The sequence below is a fragment of the Lepeophtheirus salmonis genome, chromosome 14 (genome assembly GCF_016086655.4).
Source record: "Lepeophtheirus salmonis chromosome 14, UVic_Lsal_1.4, whole genome shotgun sequence".
Lineage (NCBI taxonomy): Eukaryota > Metazoa > Arthropoda > Copepoda > Siphonostomatoida > Caligidae > Lepeophtheirus > Lepeophtheirus salmonis.
Window position 1 is genome coordinate 25,887,483 of NC_052144.2, and position 17,519 is coordinate 25,905,001.

General features: G+C 32.8%; 3 protein-coding genes across 3 annotated transcripts; 2 read left to right on the top strand and 1 right to left on the bottom strand.

The window, feature by feature from the left end:
• Positions 1–1,897: 1,897 nt before the first annotated feature.
• LOC121129653 (uncharacterized) lies at positions 1,898–2,891 on the top strand. The gene is made up of 2 exons (XM_040725376.2): positions 1,898–2,037; positions 2,112–2,891. Exons 1-2 carry the CDS (start codon positions 2,026–2,028, stop codon positions 2,766–2,768), a joined length of 669 nt encoding a protein of 222 aa, XP_040581310.1. The 5' UTR covers positions 1,898–2,025; the 3' UTR covers positions 2,769–2,891.
• Positions 2,892–7,524: 4,633 nt separating this feature from the next.
• Positions 7,525–8,544, top strand: LOC121129613 (uncharacterized). Its single transcript, XM_040725339.2, has 2 exons — positions 7,525–7,693; positions 7,768–8,544. Exons 1-2 carry the CDS (start codon positions 7,682–7,684, stop codon positions 8,419–8,421), a joined length of 666 nt encoding a protein of 221 aa, XP_040581273.1. The 5' UTR covers positions 7,525–7,681; the 3' UTR covers positions 8,422–8,544.
• A 7,255-nt stretch (positions 8,545–15,799) lies between these two features.
• Positions 15,800–16,639, bottom strand: LOC121129606 (uncharacterized). The gene is made up of 2 exons (XM_040725332.2): positions 16,558–16,639; positions 15,800–16,483 (listed from the first exon to the last, which is right to left on the bottom strand). The coding sequence occupies exons 1-2, from the start codon at positions 16,567–16,569 to the stop codon at positions 16,022–16,024; spliced, it is 474 nt and encodes a 157-aa protein (XP_040581266.1). The 5' UTR covers positions 16,570–16,639; the 3' UTR covers positions 15,800–16,021.
• Between the last annotated feature and the right edge of the window lie 880 nt (positions 16,640–17,519).

Below are 17,519 nucleotides of genomic sequence, written 5' to 3' on the forward strand. Positions count from 1 at the left end.
AATCTAAATGATGCCTTGACCATTCAGAATTGCCAGCAGGTTCTTGAAGATCCAGCTCTTAGAAACAATTTGTCTTTTATCAAAGCTTATCTGTCATTTTTACAGGAACCTATTACAAAACTTGAAAACCGAAGGAATGTCCTTTTATGATTCTCTGAATACACTTTCTGAATCCAAAAAAAGGATTAAAACAATTCCTGAAGAAAAAGGGGAAATACTTCAGTGAAAAATAACTTCTGTCATTCACGGAAATCCTGATCTTCCATTTATGAAAAAGGTTGGACTTATAATCAGGGATAGTGATAATGAGATATATCTGTCTAACATGACTTCTGAAGATGACACCAACTTTCAAATTTGCTCCAACTACTAATGTGGAGGTTGAAAGGTACTTTAATATGCTTAAAACTACAAATACGGATCGAAGATAAAAATTAACGGAAGAAAATCTTTCTAAAATCTTGATTTGTCGTTATAATATAACAAAATTTTGTGTAAAATACAATTAACTAATTAACAGCAATTACATTTAAATTATCTTTATAAAACTGTATTTTTTTTAAATTCAAAAGAACCCAATTTGTTATTTTGGTTGCTCTTTTTTCAAAATTTTAGCGCTCTTTTTTTTGCTCATTATAGTTTCAAAATCCTAAGTCTACTTATTAAGTTATTGAATTGTACGGATCATGTGCAAAATATGTACCCAAATATTTGCTATTACCCCTTGTTCGAAATAAAAATGCATAAAATTTGCACGTACTTTATTATAGAAATAATCATAAATAAACAATAGCTCAAAAGTTGGAAACATTGACAAGTTAACATTTGATTTTGGTTTTTTTCTTTCATGTTTAAAAAAAAATAGCAATGTAAAAATTGCAAGATTTAACTCCCCTCCCCAAGCACAAAAAAAAAAAAAGATATCAGAAACATTATATCAATTGTAAATAAAGGTAATTTTTTTTCATTAGGCAAATAAAGCTCTATAATCAGAGGACGGGAAAAAAATTCTTCTCTCTTTTTTATTTATTTCTCAAATGACTTTTCATATTAAATATGTATGTTTCTTTGAATGAATTGTTTTAGAAGCAATCCTTTTTACTATATTTATGTATGAAAGGATTCTTTTTCTAAGATTGGTATAAATAAAAGGTGGATTTTTTTAAATTTTCAACTCTAAATATTAATTTTTTCTTATGGAGTATATTACAAATAATCAATAAATATGTGAAAAGTTACAAAATTAAACATAAATAAGTCCAATAAAAGAATAAATCTGTTATATACTAATCAAATTTATTGGCAATTGAAACATATTTAAATTGAACTTATTATAGTTTGACAAATAATCGATTTAGTTCAGACATGTTCTTTCTCATGTAACCTGACATTGCTTATTTTAAAAAATGAAAATTTCATTAAAAAATCAATTATATATGTTTCTAATAACTAATATGACTCAATATGGACCTTTGGGATCATTAAAAAAAAAATAGAACAAATGTATCTCTAGAAATAAATTAAAGAGTCTGGATTTTTGAAAAAAAAAATCTAGTTGTTTCGTCAAAAAATATACAATTTTTATTTCAATGGATATCTTATGTTGCATTAAATATAACAGCCAATGTAAGTTCCTTCGTTCATCCATCTATTTAAAACTAAATACACATTTACAGAGAAGTTCGCCAAATCATGAGGATACATTTTTATCTGATAATAGAAAATGTTTCTTTGGACGTTCGTTTATAACTAAAAGTATTCCTTAAAACCACTAAATGATAGTGTAATTCTTTCAAACTTTTAATGACGCCCAGCTAAAAGATCATCTTATATCTTCTTCTCATGTTCTTCTTGGTATGCTTTTTTTGGCGAGAATTTCAGGACATCAACTACAAAGTGATAATCCAGACACGCAAATAAAAGTCAAACGTACTCATAGAGGTATATATAACAATGATGAACTCCTACCAGCAAGTCAGTTTGTAGTTGAGAACCAAACAAACAGACGGGGGAAAAAAAGGCATCATGAAGAGCTTTGTAAGAAATACATATAAAGTACAATATAATAGGAATAATTCATCGGATGATATCCTTCTTTTCTTTCCTTCCAGAGTTTGATCATTTTTGCCATAGTTTTATCTGTGAGCTTGGCTGCTCCTAGTTACGGAGGCCATGGTCATCATGGAGGACATCATCATGGTGGTCACTATGGAGGATACCATGGAGGACATGGAGGAGCACATGTTTATCATCACCAATCGGGACATGGAAGCTATGGACATCATGGAGGACACCACCATGGAGGACACCACCATGGTGGCTACCACAAGAGAGAGGCAGAAGAAGAAGAAGTGATTGAAAATGAGGACGACACCGGTGTTGAGCTTGTCAAAAGATCAGCTGAGCCCAGCTACGGTGGTCATGGACACCATCATGGAGGTCATCATGGAGGACATAGCAGTAGTCATGGAACAGCCTATGTCCATGTCTACCAAAGTGGTCACGGACACCATCACGGAGGTCATCACCACGGTGGTCATCATCATCATGGAGGACATCACCATGGAGGATATCACAAGAGATCTGCTGAGCCTAGCTATGGCGGTCATGGACACGGACATGGAGGCCATGGACATGGTCACCACGAACATGGTCATGGAAACTACAAATTTGGATATGACTACGGATGGAAATCATCCCATCAAGGTCATCATGGTGGTCACTACGGTCATGGCGGACATCATGGACACAGTCATCATGGACACTAAGAATATATTTCCTTGTTCCAACCTGTAATTTTGAGTATTTTTATACTGTCACCCTTGTTTTGAATATATCATGTAATAAATTTTTATGAGTAAATAAATGTTTATTTTATGTTAAATGAAAAATTGGGATCCCCGTTTATTTGACTTCTTTAAAAACGGTAATCAAGTTTTATGATCAAAAGTAGTTTTGTGTCTTTCGTTATTTAGGACAGAAAATTTCAATTCCTTCCAGTTCATTCTTGATCTCGTGTATTTCAGTCCTGCATACCACGGAAGGACCACAGCCTCTAAAACATATTAAATGTAGTCACCCGTCTTCATACGGAGGCCCTCCGAAATAAAAAACAAAGGAAGCTTATCTCTTTTACTAGAAACCCCTTCCCAAAACAAAAGGGATCGACTATTAACCCGTTTGGGAATTGTTCTTTGGTCAAATGATACATCTTTTGATGATGAGTCCAAGATTAAATTGTTTTGACGCTTGAATTTTTGATCCAGGTCCCATTTCTTCTCATCCAGTAATACAATTTTCTCTCCGCGTGCTAAGCACTAATAAAGTTTTACTGCTTTGAATCTGTTTCATCCGTGCATCTTCCGTGATATATTTAACCGTAACGAAACTTCAGTGGAACCATTCCTAGGTCCTTATGAATGATTCGATTCATTGAAGTCCTTGACACGCTAATCTCCTTAGCCATTTTTGGCATTGATCTGTTGGGATTTCTGCATATTTTTAGTTTAACTTTACGGATGTTATTCGGGTTCGAAGTGGAACCTTAGGCGTATACTTCTTTGTTTATCTTTTTTTTTTGTGATTTTAATCATATAAGGGATATTTAACAAAATATATTTTTTATGCTTCTTTTTTTTTGTTCCTCCATCTTTTTTTTTTTCAATCGCTCTCTTTCTACTTTAAGTATCTAGCACCTGAGCATCTTAATACCCTTTTATCTGTTTCATTCATTGAGGTAAAAATCTCGTTAATTCATTAATTTTTTTTATCAAAATAGATCGTCCACCTGAGACTCCTTCCTTAAAAAAATAAATAGAAATTATATTGAACTAAAGTCTTCGTAAAAAGAGAGAATAATGTCAAAGATGTGTTGGAAATAAACAACCTCAGTTCAAGATTCAGGTGGGATGAGAATGAAAAACATTGACAGTTCCGAAATAGATCCAAAAAAAAAAAAAAAAAAAAAAAAAAAAAATCGAAATATCTGCAATTAATACCTTTGAATAGTAGATGAGGTTAAATTAAAAGAATGGATCTCCAAGTTCGTCGACGTGGATGATTCTTTTCCAGAACCAAATCCAGAAGATTTACAAGCCGAAAAATACTTTAATGACTATAACAATTATTGAGAACTTCAAATTATGTATTTAAGGTAAATGGTGATCCGTGTCATATACATCAAATGAACCTTTTGGAAAGATGTCTCATTAATCTTAGATTATCCGGGATGCATCAGTAATGTCAAAGATGTTTTGGATTTCGCTAGAGCTGTCTTAATTGCAACAGAAAAAGATTACGGATCTTTGTACATGAGTCGGTTCTCAACGAAAAGGTTAGAGATAACTTGAAAATAAATACTGATTCAAACACACCTTGCTTTTCTCCAAAATCATTCAAACCAGTCGAGGAAGATAATAATCATGTACAAGACATTTATAACTGAGTTCGACCAGAAAATAAAGTTTTCAGATAAAGACGGTAATATAAAATCCTGCAATATAAAAAAGTGTATACATTGTCAACAAGTGGCCTAAAGTACTATCAATAATGAATCTAAATGCAGCTCCCTTAGCCTATAGAGAATATCCCTAGTGCCTCATCATTATTAATTTCTACAGAAAAGGCTCTTTTTTCAAGGCCAAGATCTGGATCAAATCTAAAAAGAACAATATCAAACATCTACTTTTCTTCAAATAGAAATCCTCCCTCCCAGAAACAAAAAAAAAATATGATAGTGTCTATTTTTCCTTTTAATGTTAATTCTGTACAATGTTTAACTCGATAGTATAATCTGGCTAGACATTTTAAGTACCTATCTTTATCTGACATAGTTATACTAAGCGATACTAGATGACGCCTTGAAAAACATTTTCAGATTCCGGAGTATTATGTATTCTTTTCATAATTAAGTATATCTAATTTGTATTCAAAAAGAGATGTTTCCTTAATCATCAAATCGGGCTTGAATCCAAAAGTTTAATTCCTATGTCGAGACAGAAGTCTCATTAAAGCTCAAGTTGAATATTCTAATGCTCTTTTTTATATAATACGGCCCTATCAACAATGACCCAGTCTTCTTCGAAGATAATCTGATGTAAATTATGTCAAGCAGACCTACCGTCATGGTTCGGAGATTTCAACATAGAGCTCAAAGTGTTTAGAGATTTCAACTGAATTCTGCAAATGACAATCCTTTTGCTACTAGAGCACGAAGGGTATATTGTCCTAGTTTGGATTCTGTGATGTTGGGAACATTATGAGTGATTTTACTAATACCTTCTATTCAAAAGACAAACATTTGTAGGAAAATATCTTATAGATGTATTCTTGATTAAGGCTCTTCTAAAGGAATCAATTTTTTCTTACAGTATCATTGACCAACAGTTATCAGATCATAGAGACATTAGCTTTCAAATATATTCAAAACTGAGAGAAACGAGAAATAAAGGCCGATGGAAATTGAACTCCACATTGTTAAATGACGAAATTACTTATCCTATCAAGAGGATATATAACTCCGTTGATAAACACACGAATATATTTACGCAAGTACAAGACATGCTCTTAAAAATCAAAACCTATAAAGAAGAAAAGGAGCTATAAAAGACTTAAAAAGTGGCCGTGATAACACCATATCCGATGAAATCATGGAATGTGAAACAAGCCTACAAAATGATGTATTGTAAAACAACTGCTTAGTAAAACAGACCATTTAAATAAAACAATAAAAAATGGAATCTATTTATGATTTATCTCATTCAGGGCTACGATGTCTTGAAGAGGATAAAAGAAAAAAATGTATATATATCACTTTTTACACCGATCTGATAATCCAGAATACATTTGCCAAGAAATTAAATTATATTTTACTCAAATTAACGAATACTTCGATTGTACTAACAGCGCTAAGTGTGCAAAATGCAGTAATGATGGGCAATACTATTGGGAGGAATGGAGATGTTGACCAAAAAATTGATTTTAGTCTCTGGGAATGATATTGATTCTTTGGGCAGCATTTTACGGGATAATACATCCAGGATGCAATAAATATGAATTCAAAAGTTAATAGATCACCCGTGCCAATGGTTTTAAATTTGAATTTTATACAAGGTATACTAATTTTTTAACTCCCATTTTTCTCTGATTTTATGAAGAAATTCTATCGGTTGGTAGCTTAAGGAATTTGGTTAGGTTGGCCAAATTATTCTCGTTATTAAGCAAAATGAAGATCCAAGATTTAAAAAAAAAAAAGCCCTATTCCCACGTTTTAGGCAACCGGTTGAGCAAAGTTTTGAAGCAAATATTATATTTTTATGAAAAACAAATTAATATATTTTATAACATTTACATGGTAGATTTTTTAAGAATAATCTGATAACGCTTCTTTAATGCATGTTCATTTTTCTAAAGCTTTTGATACATTCTCCCACAAATTCATAATAGAAAGTTTATTTAAAAAAAGGACTTGGTAGCTCTATTGTCAGGATGGCTGGAGCTCTTCTAGGCAAATCACAAATAATAGTTCAGTATACACACTAAAAAAAATAACCCCTAACAAGACTCAAATACTCTACTTATAGCATAGACTCATTAAAAAAAGGCATAGCCAACCTTTAACACGACAGAAAACATATAGTTGTTAGGGTCTTGGATTGTGACCGAATGTGTTGAAAAAAATCTAGAACAAATCACTAAAAGGTTTGGGCAGGTTTTTGGCTTTTTTTCAACTTTCAATCTTAAAATCTAGACAAAATTCAGGCTTGGAACACGTATATAATGTCCAAAGTAATTCATTTGTTACTAGTAACTCCCTCTGATGAATAAATTGCCACTCAGTTTTTGATGATAGAGATGCCATGTTTAAAATTAAACAAGAAAAAAAATACATCGGTGAAAATTTCATAAACCTCTGAAATATGGCAGTCTTTCCGGCATGTCTTTTAATGTTTTATGGAAATTTCATAACTCCTACTTCATAGGGCAACATTGGACGGAAGAAGATAATTTGAGAGCCCATCTCTCAACATATTTAGAGAAAATGCACATAAATAAACCCTACAGGATTCTGGAAAAGTTGACCACTTACTCGGAAAGTATGCAAGGTCTATCCAGGGGGGCTTTTACATCTTCTGTTCTTTTGAGAAGTACCTTAAGTGGGAATTTCATATCGTAGGTTATCTTTGTGATAAGAAGGTCTGGACGAGGGGAGTCAATTCTGCAGACGAAACAGCGAATTATAATGAGGTCATAAACACAATGGCCTTCGAACAATACAAATTAACTTTTGGGAGTTATGTACTAGTTCCAAGACTAGCATTGCCAATACGTTTACTATTGTTTTTGCTGAGTACGTCAGATCTTAGATTTTTTTTTTAAATACATACTTTAAAGAGCAAACCTTCTGTCATTTTTTTTAGAGGAACATGTATTCTTTAAGACATATTAAATAATAGTGCAATTTTGTGTGTAATCACGCCCTATTGTACCTCCTTCCTTCCTTCTTCTAGGTATGTTTTTTTTTTGGCGAGAATTTCAGGACATCAACTACAAAGTGATAATCCAGACACGCAAATAAAAGTCAAACGTACTCATAGAGGTATATATAACAATGATGAACTCCTACCAGCAAGTCAGTTTGTAGTTGAGAACCAAACAAACAGACGGGGGAAAAAAAGGCATCATGAAGAGCTTTGTAAGAAATACATATAAAGTACAATATAATAGGAATAATTCATCTGATGATATCCTTCTTTTCTTTCCTTCCAGAGTTTGATCATTTTTGCCATAGTTTTATCTGTGAGCTTGGCTGCTCCTAGTTACGGAGGCCATGGTCATCATGGAGGACATCATCATGGTGGTCACTATGGAGGATACCATGGAGGACATGGAGGAGCACATGTTTATCATCACCAATCGGGACATGGAAGCTATGGACATCACGGAGGACATCATGGAGGACACCACCATGGTGGCTACCACAAAAGGGAGGCAGAAGAAGAAGAAGTGATTGAAAATGAGGACGACACCGGTGTTGAGCTTGTCAAAAGATCAGCTGAGCCCAGCTACGGTGGTCATGGACACCATCATGGAGGACATCATGGAGGACATAGCAGTAGTCATGGAACAGCCTATGTCCATGTCTACCAAAGTGGTCACGGACACCATCACGGAGGTCATCACCACGGTGGTCATCATCATCATGGAGGACATCACCATGGAGGATATCACAAGAGATCTGCTGAGCCTAGCTATGGCGGTCATGGACACGGACATGGAGGCCATGGACATGGTCACCACGAACATGGTCATGGAAACTACAAATTTGGATATGACTACGGATGGAAATCATCCCATCAAGGTCATCATGGTGGTCACTACGGTCATGGCGGACATCATGGACATGGTCATCATGGATACTAAGAACATTTTTCATTTTTTATGCCCTTGTTCCAAAACTGTGCTCTGATATTCTGATATTGTTTTGAATGTATCATATTTTAGGATTTCATAGAAAAATAAATTTCTATTTAGTTTAATAAAAAATGAAGATATTTGCTAAAAAATCTATTAAAGAGTGTGTGGTAGCAAGAAATGTCAATATCTTCAGAATTTTTATTCCTTTTATTATTTGGTTATATTTATTACGTTCTTTTATTGTAATAATAATCTCATTTTTTTACTTATTGGTGCTAAGTGAAAGCATAAAAAGATGGTTCTTGTACTCTCTAAAAATCAGGTTGGAACCCCTGATAGAAAAATTATCTGATACTGGATGTACTTACATATTTATCTGACTTATTATAATTGATGTTTTTTGTCATTTTTATGTTTTACACAATGATTCGAAAAATATTTGCAACTCTTGCCAATTTTTTTTCTAGGTAGAACAAAGAGATTTTTTTCTTTGTAAATTACTTTGTTGATGAGCATATGCATCAATTACTTACATTCACAGATTTTTAAGAACATCACTTGTACGAATGTTTTCTTGATATACTTATATCAAGCGTAATATTCATATGACAAAGTACCCTCAAGTTCTTTGATAATTTGATAATATACAAAGTCGTTCAGGTAAATCCGGACAATATTTAACTACATCCTGAACAATAAGGAAATCATTTAACTCTGTCATTTGAATTTTAAAGTGAGAGGTTGACCCTTAGCTTTAAGTTAGTTGTGCAACTTTTAATTCAAAACAAGTATTACGATGTAGGATATCCGGAGGAATACCATCATTACATTTGTATGAACAGGACACATCCCAGCGTACATCAAGAAGATGCTCAAGTACCCGAAGAGCAAATTTTACGACGTTTACAATCGCTGGAAAGAGGAGGGAGTATGTAATAGAAAAGCCAAAAAGTCTCGGAGTGATAACAAACGCACTGCCATATTCTTGGTAGGCCTGAAACGTTCCCTGAAGTCATCTCCTGGCACCCTGATTTACATTCTTGCCAAAAAGTGCAAAGTTAGCCTTGCTACAGTCTCCAGGGCCATAAACACTGACTTGAGGATGGAGTCATGCAGTCTCTACAAAAGACATATGTTTACATACAGAATGAAGACCACCAGGACTGCCCACAAAAGAAAATTGCTGAACGATTTGAAGTCCCATGACAACCTAATAATCTTTTATTCGGATGAGAAACAATGGACTGTTGAAAGATGCCACAACATTCAGAATGAAAAATGGTTAGACACAAAGAGAGCTTATGTCCTCTAAGACTTTAAAACCAAGTTTCCAGCCAGCATCATGATCTTTGTGGTGATTGGAAGCAACGGGAGTGTCATGCCCCCATCTTCTTTGAGACAAAGGAGAACGTAGGTGCCGGAAGATACTATGAACTCCTGTTTGATCAAGTGATTCCTTGCATGAAAGCTCAGGCCAATGGTGTCGAATTTCTCTTTCAACAAGACTCGGCCCTCTCACAAGGTCTGCAAGACTCAATACTTGTTTAAAAAGATAAGGTGTCATCTTGACACCTCTCACTCCTGGTCCTCTAACTCCACCTATATGAATCCCACTGATTACTTTTTTTAGTGGTAGAGGATTGGCGAATGGTTATAGAAAATGGCAAACACATTCACATTATTTCTTTTGTATTACTTTAACTTTTAAATAAAATTTCAAACCTATATTTGGTTATGTTTGATCAGTGTACAGTTAGATTTGATCCGTATTTACTTCCACGACCTTGTATACCTTTTTACATGCATTATTTCAAGTAAAGGATACACTGTGCCATTTAAGGGACCCTTTCTCCCCTATGTTCGCATTTGGTTCCTATGTGTTCCGAATTTTAAAACACATGCCCTTTCCTTCATACCTACAAACGTACTCTACACATATCCCCTAAGACCTAAAGTGAAATAGAAGTCATAAAGTCAGAATGAAACAATTGTTTCTTCGCCTTGTTCTTAATTATTTCGATAGAAATAAAGCTTTTAAATAAAGTAGGGAAGCGAAGACTCCGTGATCACTATTTGGTTTTGGTTGATAAATATCCTTTAGAAGAATGAATATCACACGTGAATTGGTTTCAAATCCCAAGATCTACTAACTTTATAAGCACTATATCTCTAAAAACCATTAAATAAGAAATTTTAATTTATAATTATATATAAATCAAAATCGGAAAATAACATGTTTTAGATAGTTTAGATCAAAAATAGCGTTATCAGAGCAGTTATATTTATTAATGCATAATGCTGAGTAGTTGGATTTGTTATGTTTGCCTTCAAACCCATAATTAAAGCCCATATTTTGATCGGAACTCCTCGGAAAATAAGTTTGTGTACTGGAAACTGGGCAGGTAACTATGCATTAATAAGTTCTAGAGAACTTATGGCAAGTTGACTTACTTCTGGCAATGAACTAGGATTTAGAGAAATTAGGAAGGTAATTATTGCATCTGCAGCAAAATATGCCATTTTTTCCTTGTGTATTCCTAGGGGAAATTCCTTGGATTGGGTATATTTGATTTTAGAAAGTAATTTTAACCATTACGTGTTTGTTTTAGCTCTCTCAATCTTTGTATCATTTTTAAAGAAATTGTGTTTAGTATTTTATCTATCAAAGGAATACAACTGGGAGGTGGGCTATAATTGAGGGGGAAAAATTTAAACTAAAATGTGTGTTTGATATATATTTTTGTGAAATAAAGCAAATAAAAAAATATCGTAAAGATGAGCCATATTTATATGTAATAAAATACAAAAAAATGTTAAGTACTTTGTTTATCTTAATATCTATCAATTGATATATTATTTGGATATATGATATGAGTGGTTTATGAACTACTATTCAAAACGTAATCAAGACAATTTTTGATCAATTTCATCCTGAAAAGAAGCTCAGAATCCAAAGATGGATGGATGTTTGGAACTGAAATCTCATAATCAAAATTTATTCAAATCAGTGGGCTAAAAATGAAAAAGTATAAATCTTCTGTGGAATGATCCATATATATGGTTATACAAAGTTCATAAGCAAAGAGAAAATGATTTTAGTTAAGATATTCTTGTGTAAACTAAGTGGTAATTAATGATCCTACAAATAGAGTGGATCCTCTATTTAAAGATGCTTAATTCATTAAAAATGAGGTGTTCACTCATTACAGACGATAATTATTTTGGATTAGGGGATACAATTGATATATTTATGACACAAATAAGAGAATTTTATTCATAAAAAAAAATGCAATAGTTGCTTGAAACACCACTAGGAGTCGGTTAATTAATTGATCAGTATCAGTAGCTCTTAGATGTAGTAAGAAATATATGATCTGAAGACACCTTGATGTTAAAAATTATCAGATTCAATCTTGAACAATTATATTAACATATCTAGCTACGATAATTATGTATTCATATGAACAAAATTTCTTTAAAATAGTATAATTACTAATATAATTGCTATTATTTGTGATAATTATACAATACCATTTTTTGTCCGAATATTGCATCTGAAACATCCAAATTTTTCCTTTCCCTTAAACATTGAACCTTTGCAACGTCTTAACTGAGGGGATGACTTTATAAGAGGGCGGTCATTGTCGCCTCTCAAGCTTTTGGTAGTTGCTCGTCTCAAAAATAGATGGAGATTGTCTGACGGAGACATTATAAACAAGCAGAGCTACATTGTTTTAATGATTCACTATGGTTGAGCATCAGAAGCACTCCTGACCTGTGAAATACAGGTCATCACCCTTTCCTTCATATAATCATTCCTTCATAGACAGCAGCTATTGCATCCAAACTATCAACTCCTCCTAGGCTCCTGAATATTTAGAAACACCATCAGGAAATATCAGATTAACATACTTGTTTTCGACTCTACTCTGTCCTCTTACTTTAGAAAATGAAATATATTTTAAACTGTATTTAAAATGGCGTTAAACGTAAGCTACTTCTTATTAGAACAATATATTCTTATAAACCAAGATGTTTACTATAGTATTAAGAGGTTAATTTATTAACCACCTTATTTCAAAATGAAATAAAAACGTAGAGTATGAATGTAAATTATTCAAAATTGATCTTGAGCATATTCAAAAATCACAAAAATATATATAATTTAAATTTAAAATGTAGCCTGTACACTTTCAGAGATATTCCCCGTTTCTTAGACCATATAATTTTGAAATACACAACTTGCTCGATTAGAGTTAGATTCTTGAGTAATGCGGCATCCAAGGGAATAATTTATAGTTATCTTTTTATCATAATATTAAGTAAAGTACTCCGGACGACAGATAAATATAAATTAATTAAAAAATGTTGCATAGGTAGATTGAAAAATTTATACTTATTTGTATTGGTAAATTAATTAACTAACGCCTCTAATGGGTTAATTATGATTCCTCTGGATAATGCAGATACACCGCTCTGTATAAGCCTTAAAAATTTATCAAACTTGTCCTTGCTATTAGTAGGTCAACACAATATACTATAAAGGTGGTGTTCATTCAGGTTTCTGGGAATACCAGTAATATAATATATATTTTCAAACTGGTTTTGAAGTCAACACTTAAGAATATACATTTTATAAACATTTACACACATGTAATCACATGTTTTTTTTATTTGTCAAAATCGCTCGAAATACTTTTGAAAGGAGTTTATTATTCCTTTATTTATATATTTAATAATCCATGAGAGTTTTAAGAAAAAATATCTAGCTGTTTTTGAAAAAAATCCAAAGAGTATATCAAAATCTTTTTTTTTTTATTGACCCTAAAAATGAAATTTTGAGCTGCAATGAGTCAACAACACTATAAATTTTCAAAATGCTTATCAAATTTAATTTAAAGTGTATCACTGAAATATTAGTAAATAATCTTAAAGTTTCAATACAAAATATTTAGCAAATACAGTTTAATTAAGGTCTTTTTGTATTTATGTTTTCACGCTTAATTAGTTAATTTTGGGGGAAAATATTTTTTTTAAATAAAACACAATGAAAGCTAATGGTTTTTATTATTTATCATTGTATTTAAATAATGCCATTTGCACAAATTAATTAGTAAAAAAATAATTTCATTGCTTAAGTCATTCAAAAATATCTTAACAATGACATTCTACAGGAGTGGGCTGAAGTATCCGAACAATATTTTAAAGTAAGTTTTAATAATAGTAGAAGGCATTTGTAAGAGAAATTTTTTTAAATCTAAAATTTAAATTGAACAATTAACTGTTGTATAATTGGATAAGATCACCCTCGACATTGACCATCAACTGTAAACAGGACATAAAAGCTGGGCAGGCCTTTATTCATCTTTTTTGTTGAATCGGGACATGTTTCTCTTCACAGAGAGCTTCAAGGATCTCAAGTAGCTATAGGGATGTTTGTTTATCTTCCTTCTCAGCTCTGACTATAGCTAGAAATCACTTAAGATCAGGGTTGTTGGAAAGCCGCTCATCAGCTTTGACAACACATGGAACTGGCTATCGAGGTAATGCATTTCAGGTTCGGCAACAAGACAACCTTGTGTCTTGAGGGGATATGTCTTCCAGCAATCGCATCACAACATTATTAAGAAGGACCAAGTACACTGTGAGGCCAACTTGAGACCGTTGTCAAAAATGTTAGCCGGCGTGAAATTTCCCTAATTGGTGATTAAGCCAAACATCATTATTTTGGACCGAAACTTGGTCTTTATCACAGGTTGGACATTATCTCTGTCCTTTACCAGGTGGCAGTTATTCTTTAGGTCATAAGCAGCATCCAAGGTGAAGTTTAACTCATCACTGAATAGCTTTATGATGATTCTATTTGATTCACAAATTTGGCAGAGCTTCTTGCCTCTTTGCAACTTGATGTCTCTTTTTCTTTGTGGTACGATTGTGACGCCTTTTACTGATGTAGGACTTCAAGACAATGTCGTCCTTGATTAACTTACCCACCTTCACACTACAAATACACCTTGTATTGGCGGAGGTTTTTAGCAATCCCACACTACCCCCAGGCCAATCCGGGGCTGGATGATATTCTACCATATTTTCAAAGGGCCTAAACTATTTAAAAATTAGCGAGGAACTTCTTTACAATGATATTACTCACATCTGAAGGTAATCCCTTGGGGGAAAGAACAAAAAAATATGTAGATATTTTTTCATAAACAATATTAATCATGAAGTTTGAAAAAAATACAGGGAATTTTCTACCAAGCAATTTCCCTCCATGGCAATGTTCTCCAGTGCAATATTCCAAGTGCAATTTTCCCCAGGGTAATTTTCTGCGCACGTGTTTCTATTTGTTTCAAATGCCAAAGTTATTCCGTTTTGATCAAATTTCATGGCATTGGTCCTTTTGACAAAAATAGTTGTGTTTGAACTTTTACGGAGATATAATAATTTATTGAGATATGGGACCCATAAACAAAAAAGAAAAAAGCAAGATGGATGATTTAAAAAAAGAAATAAATGTGGATTATATTTGTGTTCTTCGAGGAATTATCGTAAATTCAAATCGGCAAATTATTCTTATACAGCCTTTGTATGTACTGCAAATTGAGCTTGAAGTAGACAACACTGATCATCACTATACAAAGTAATGATAAATATATATATATTTTATTTGGAAGGCAATCTTGGATCTCATCAATCAAGTAAAGGTTTTAAATATAAAAAGTTTTTATGTGATTTAAACTCATCCCTCAAATTTGAATACAAAACTTATAGTGTATTTAAATATCCCTAAGAAATATGAGAGATATCTATATATAATTTTGGTGCACGATTTTATTAAATGTTGGTGCATCACAAATTAAAGTTTGATGACCTGAAGATCCAATGAGGGATTAATTTACCAATCTCCACAAAATAGAAAGAAGAACGTACTCAATCTTTATAAAAATTTACACACAATTATATTTTACAAGGATACAACTCTGATAAAAAGGAAGCTATCTTCATCTAAACATTCACATAATATCAGAGTTTAATTTCCTTTTTTTCATTTAAAATGGCTATTTATAATTTGTTTTAGTAAATTTTATTTTTCTTTGGTAAATATGAGTTCACTCAAAACTGTAAAGTTTCAGTAGTCTTAGCTGTTAAATTTTCAAAAGGATGTCTAATATTCCAAATCTTTAGATTAAAAACACCTTTGTAATAGCCAGATTGATTTTAAAACGATTTAAGAAAACTAGAATCACCAAAAAGGATAAAAATATGGCTTAGAAAGTACATATCTAGAAATATATTGTAAGAGGAAAGTAGAATCTGAATAAAGAAATATACTTTCACATCGACATTTCTTATTGTTCTATATTTTGTATTAAAAATTTTAGTATTTTCATTGAACTAAATAGATATTATATTTCCTCAAAAATCTTAAATCATTATACATTCAAAATAATAGCAGTAATATTACAATATTCAGGAGACGAGTTGGAAAAATGAACTAAAAATATGAAATATATTGTTAGTGTCCATGATGACTGTGTCTATGATGACCGTGATGACCGTAGTGACCCCCATAATGCCCATAATGGGAGCGTTTCCATCCATAGTCCTATTCAAACTTGTAGTTTCCATAACCATGTTCGTGGTGACCGTGTTCATAGCCTCCATGTCCGTGTCCATGACGGCCATAGCTAGGCTCAGCCGATCTCTTGTGATATCCTCCATCGTGATGTCCTCCATGATGATGATGACCACCGTGGTGATGACCTCCGTGATGGTGTCCGTGGCCACTTTGGTAGACATGGGCATAGGCTGTTCCATGACTGCTGCTATGTCCTCCATGATGACTTCCATGATGGTGTCCATGACCACCATAGCCGGGATCGGCTGATCTCTTGACAAGCTCAACACCCGTGTCTTCCTCATTTTCAATCACTTCTTCTTCTGTCTTTCTCTTGTGGTAGCCATCATGGTGGTGTCCTCCATGATGTCCTCCGTGATGATGACCACGGCATCCGTAGCTAGGAGCAGCTAAGCTCACAGATAAAACTATGGTCAAAATGATCAAGTTCTGGAAAGAAGGAAAAGAGGGATTGCATCAGTGGAATTATTCTTATTTTGTATTCTACGAGATAAATCTCTTACAAAGTATTTCATGATATTTTTTTCCCGTCTGTCTGTTTGGTTCACAACTACAAACTGACTTAATATTTTGAGTTTATTATAGGTATATATACCTATGAATACTTTCGATTCCAATTGGTGGGTGTGGATTATCGCTTTGTAGTTGATGTTCTTAAATTCTTGCCAAAAAATAACATACGTATAAGAACAAGAGAAGTAAAACATGTTGTGATTTAAGAAAAAAAAAACTTGCATTGTAATTTTAAAGTAGTCCGAATAAGTGTTAAGATACATATTTTGAGGAGATATTTATTGAAAATACGCCAAAAGAAAATATCTTATATCATTTACCCCTAAACATACAATAGGTCACATCTCCTGACACCAAAATCAAACCAAAAATTTTATTGGAAAAGGTCAAAGATTTTAAGGGATTGAGTCCAACGTTATAAAGACCTTCAAAATTGATCTTGAGAACAACAACCATCTATATCCATAATTTGACGTTTAATCTCTTAAATATTTATATACCTAAGTTTGCAGCTATTATCATAGAAAGGAACAGTTGCAACAGTCCAAAATTAGTGACTTTGAATTACAAATGAAACATAAAACGAGATAATATTATTTGATAGATAAATCATTATACTTTTATAATGTCTTAATCTTCTATATTCAATGGAATACAATAAGATCGATATTATACTCATGAGTGATGTATATCAGAGAAATTCACCATAAAAATTCTCTTCAAAGCTCGGGTCTGGTTAAACACATGCTTGATGTAAAGTATTATTTTAAAAACTAATAAAAAAGAATAAGCAATTGCCGCAACTCTACCTTTTGTACTGAGTAGAGGTGGATTCGATCAAAAACCCACCTTTCGAACCTCAAAAGCCCATGGCCAGAACCTTCCAACCCGACATTTATTTCAAATGTAAAGGCTTAGACTGGTTATGCAGGGAGGAAGTGATCAAACGAAG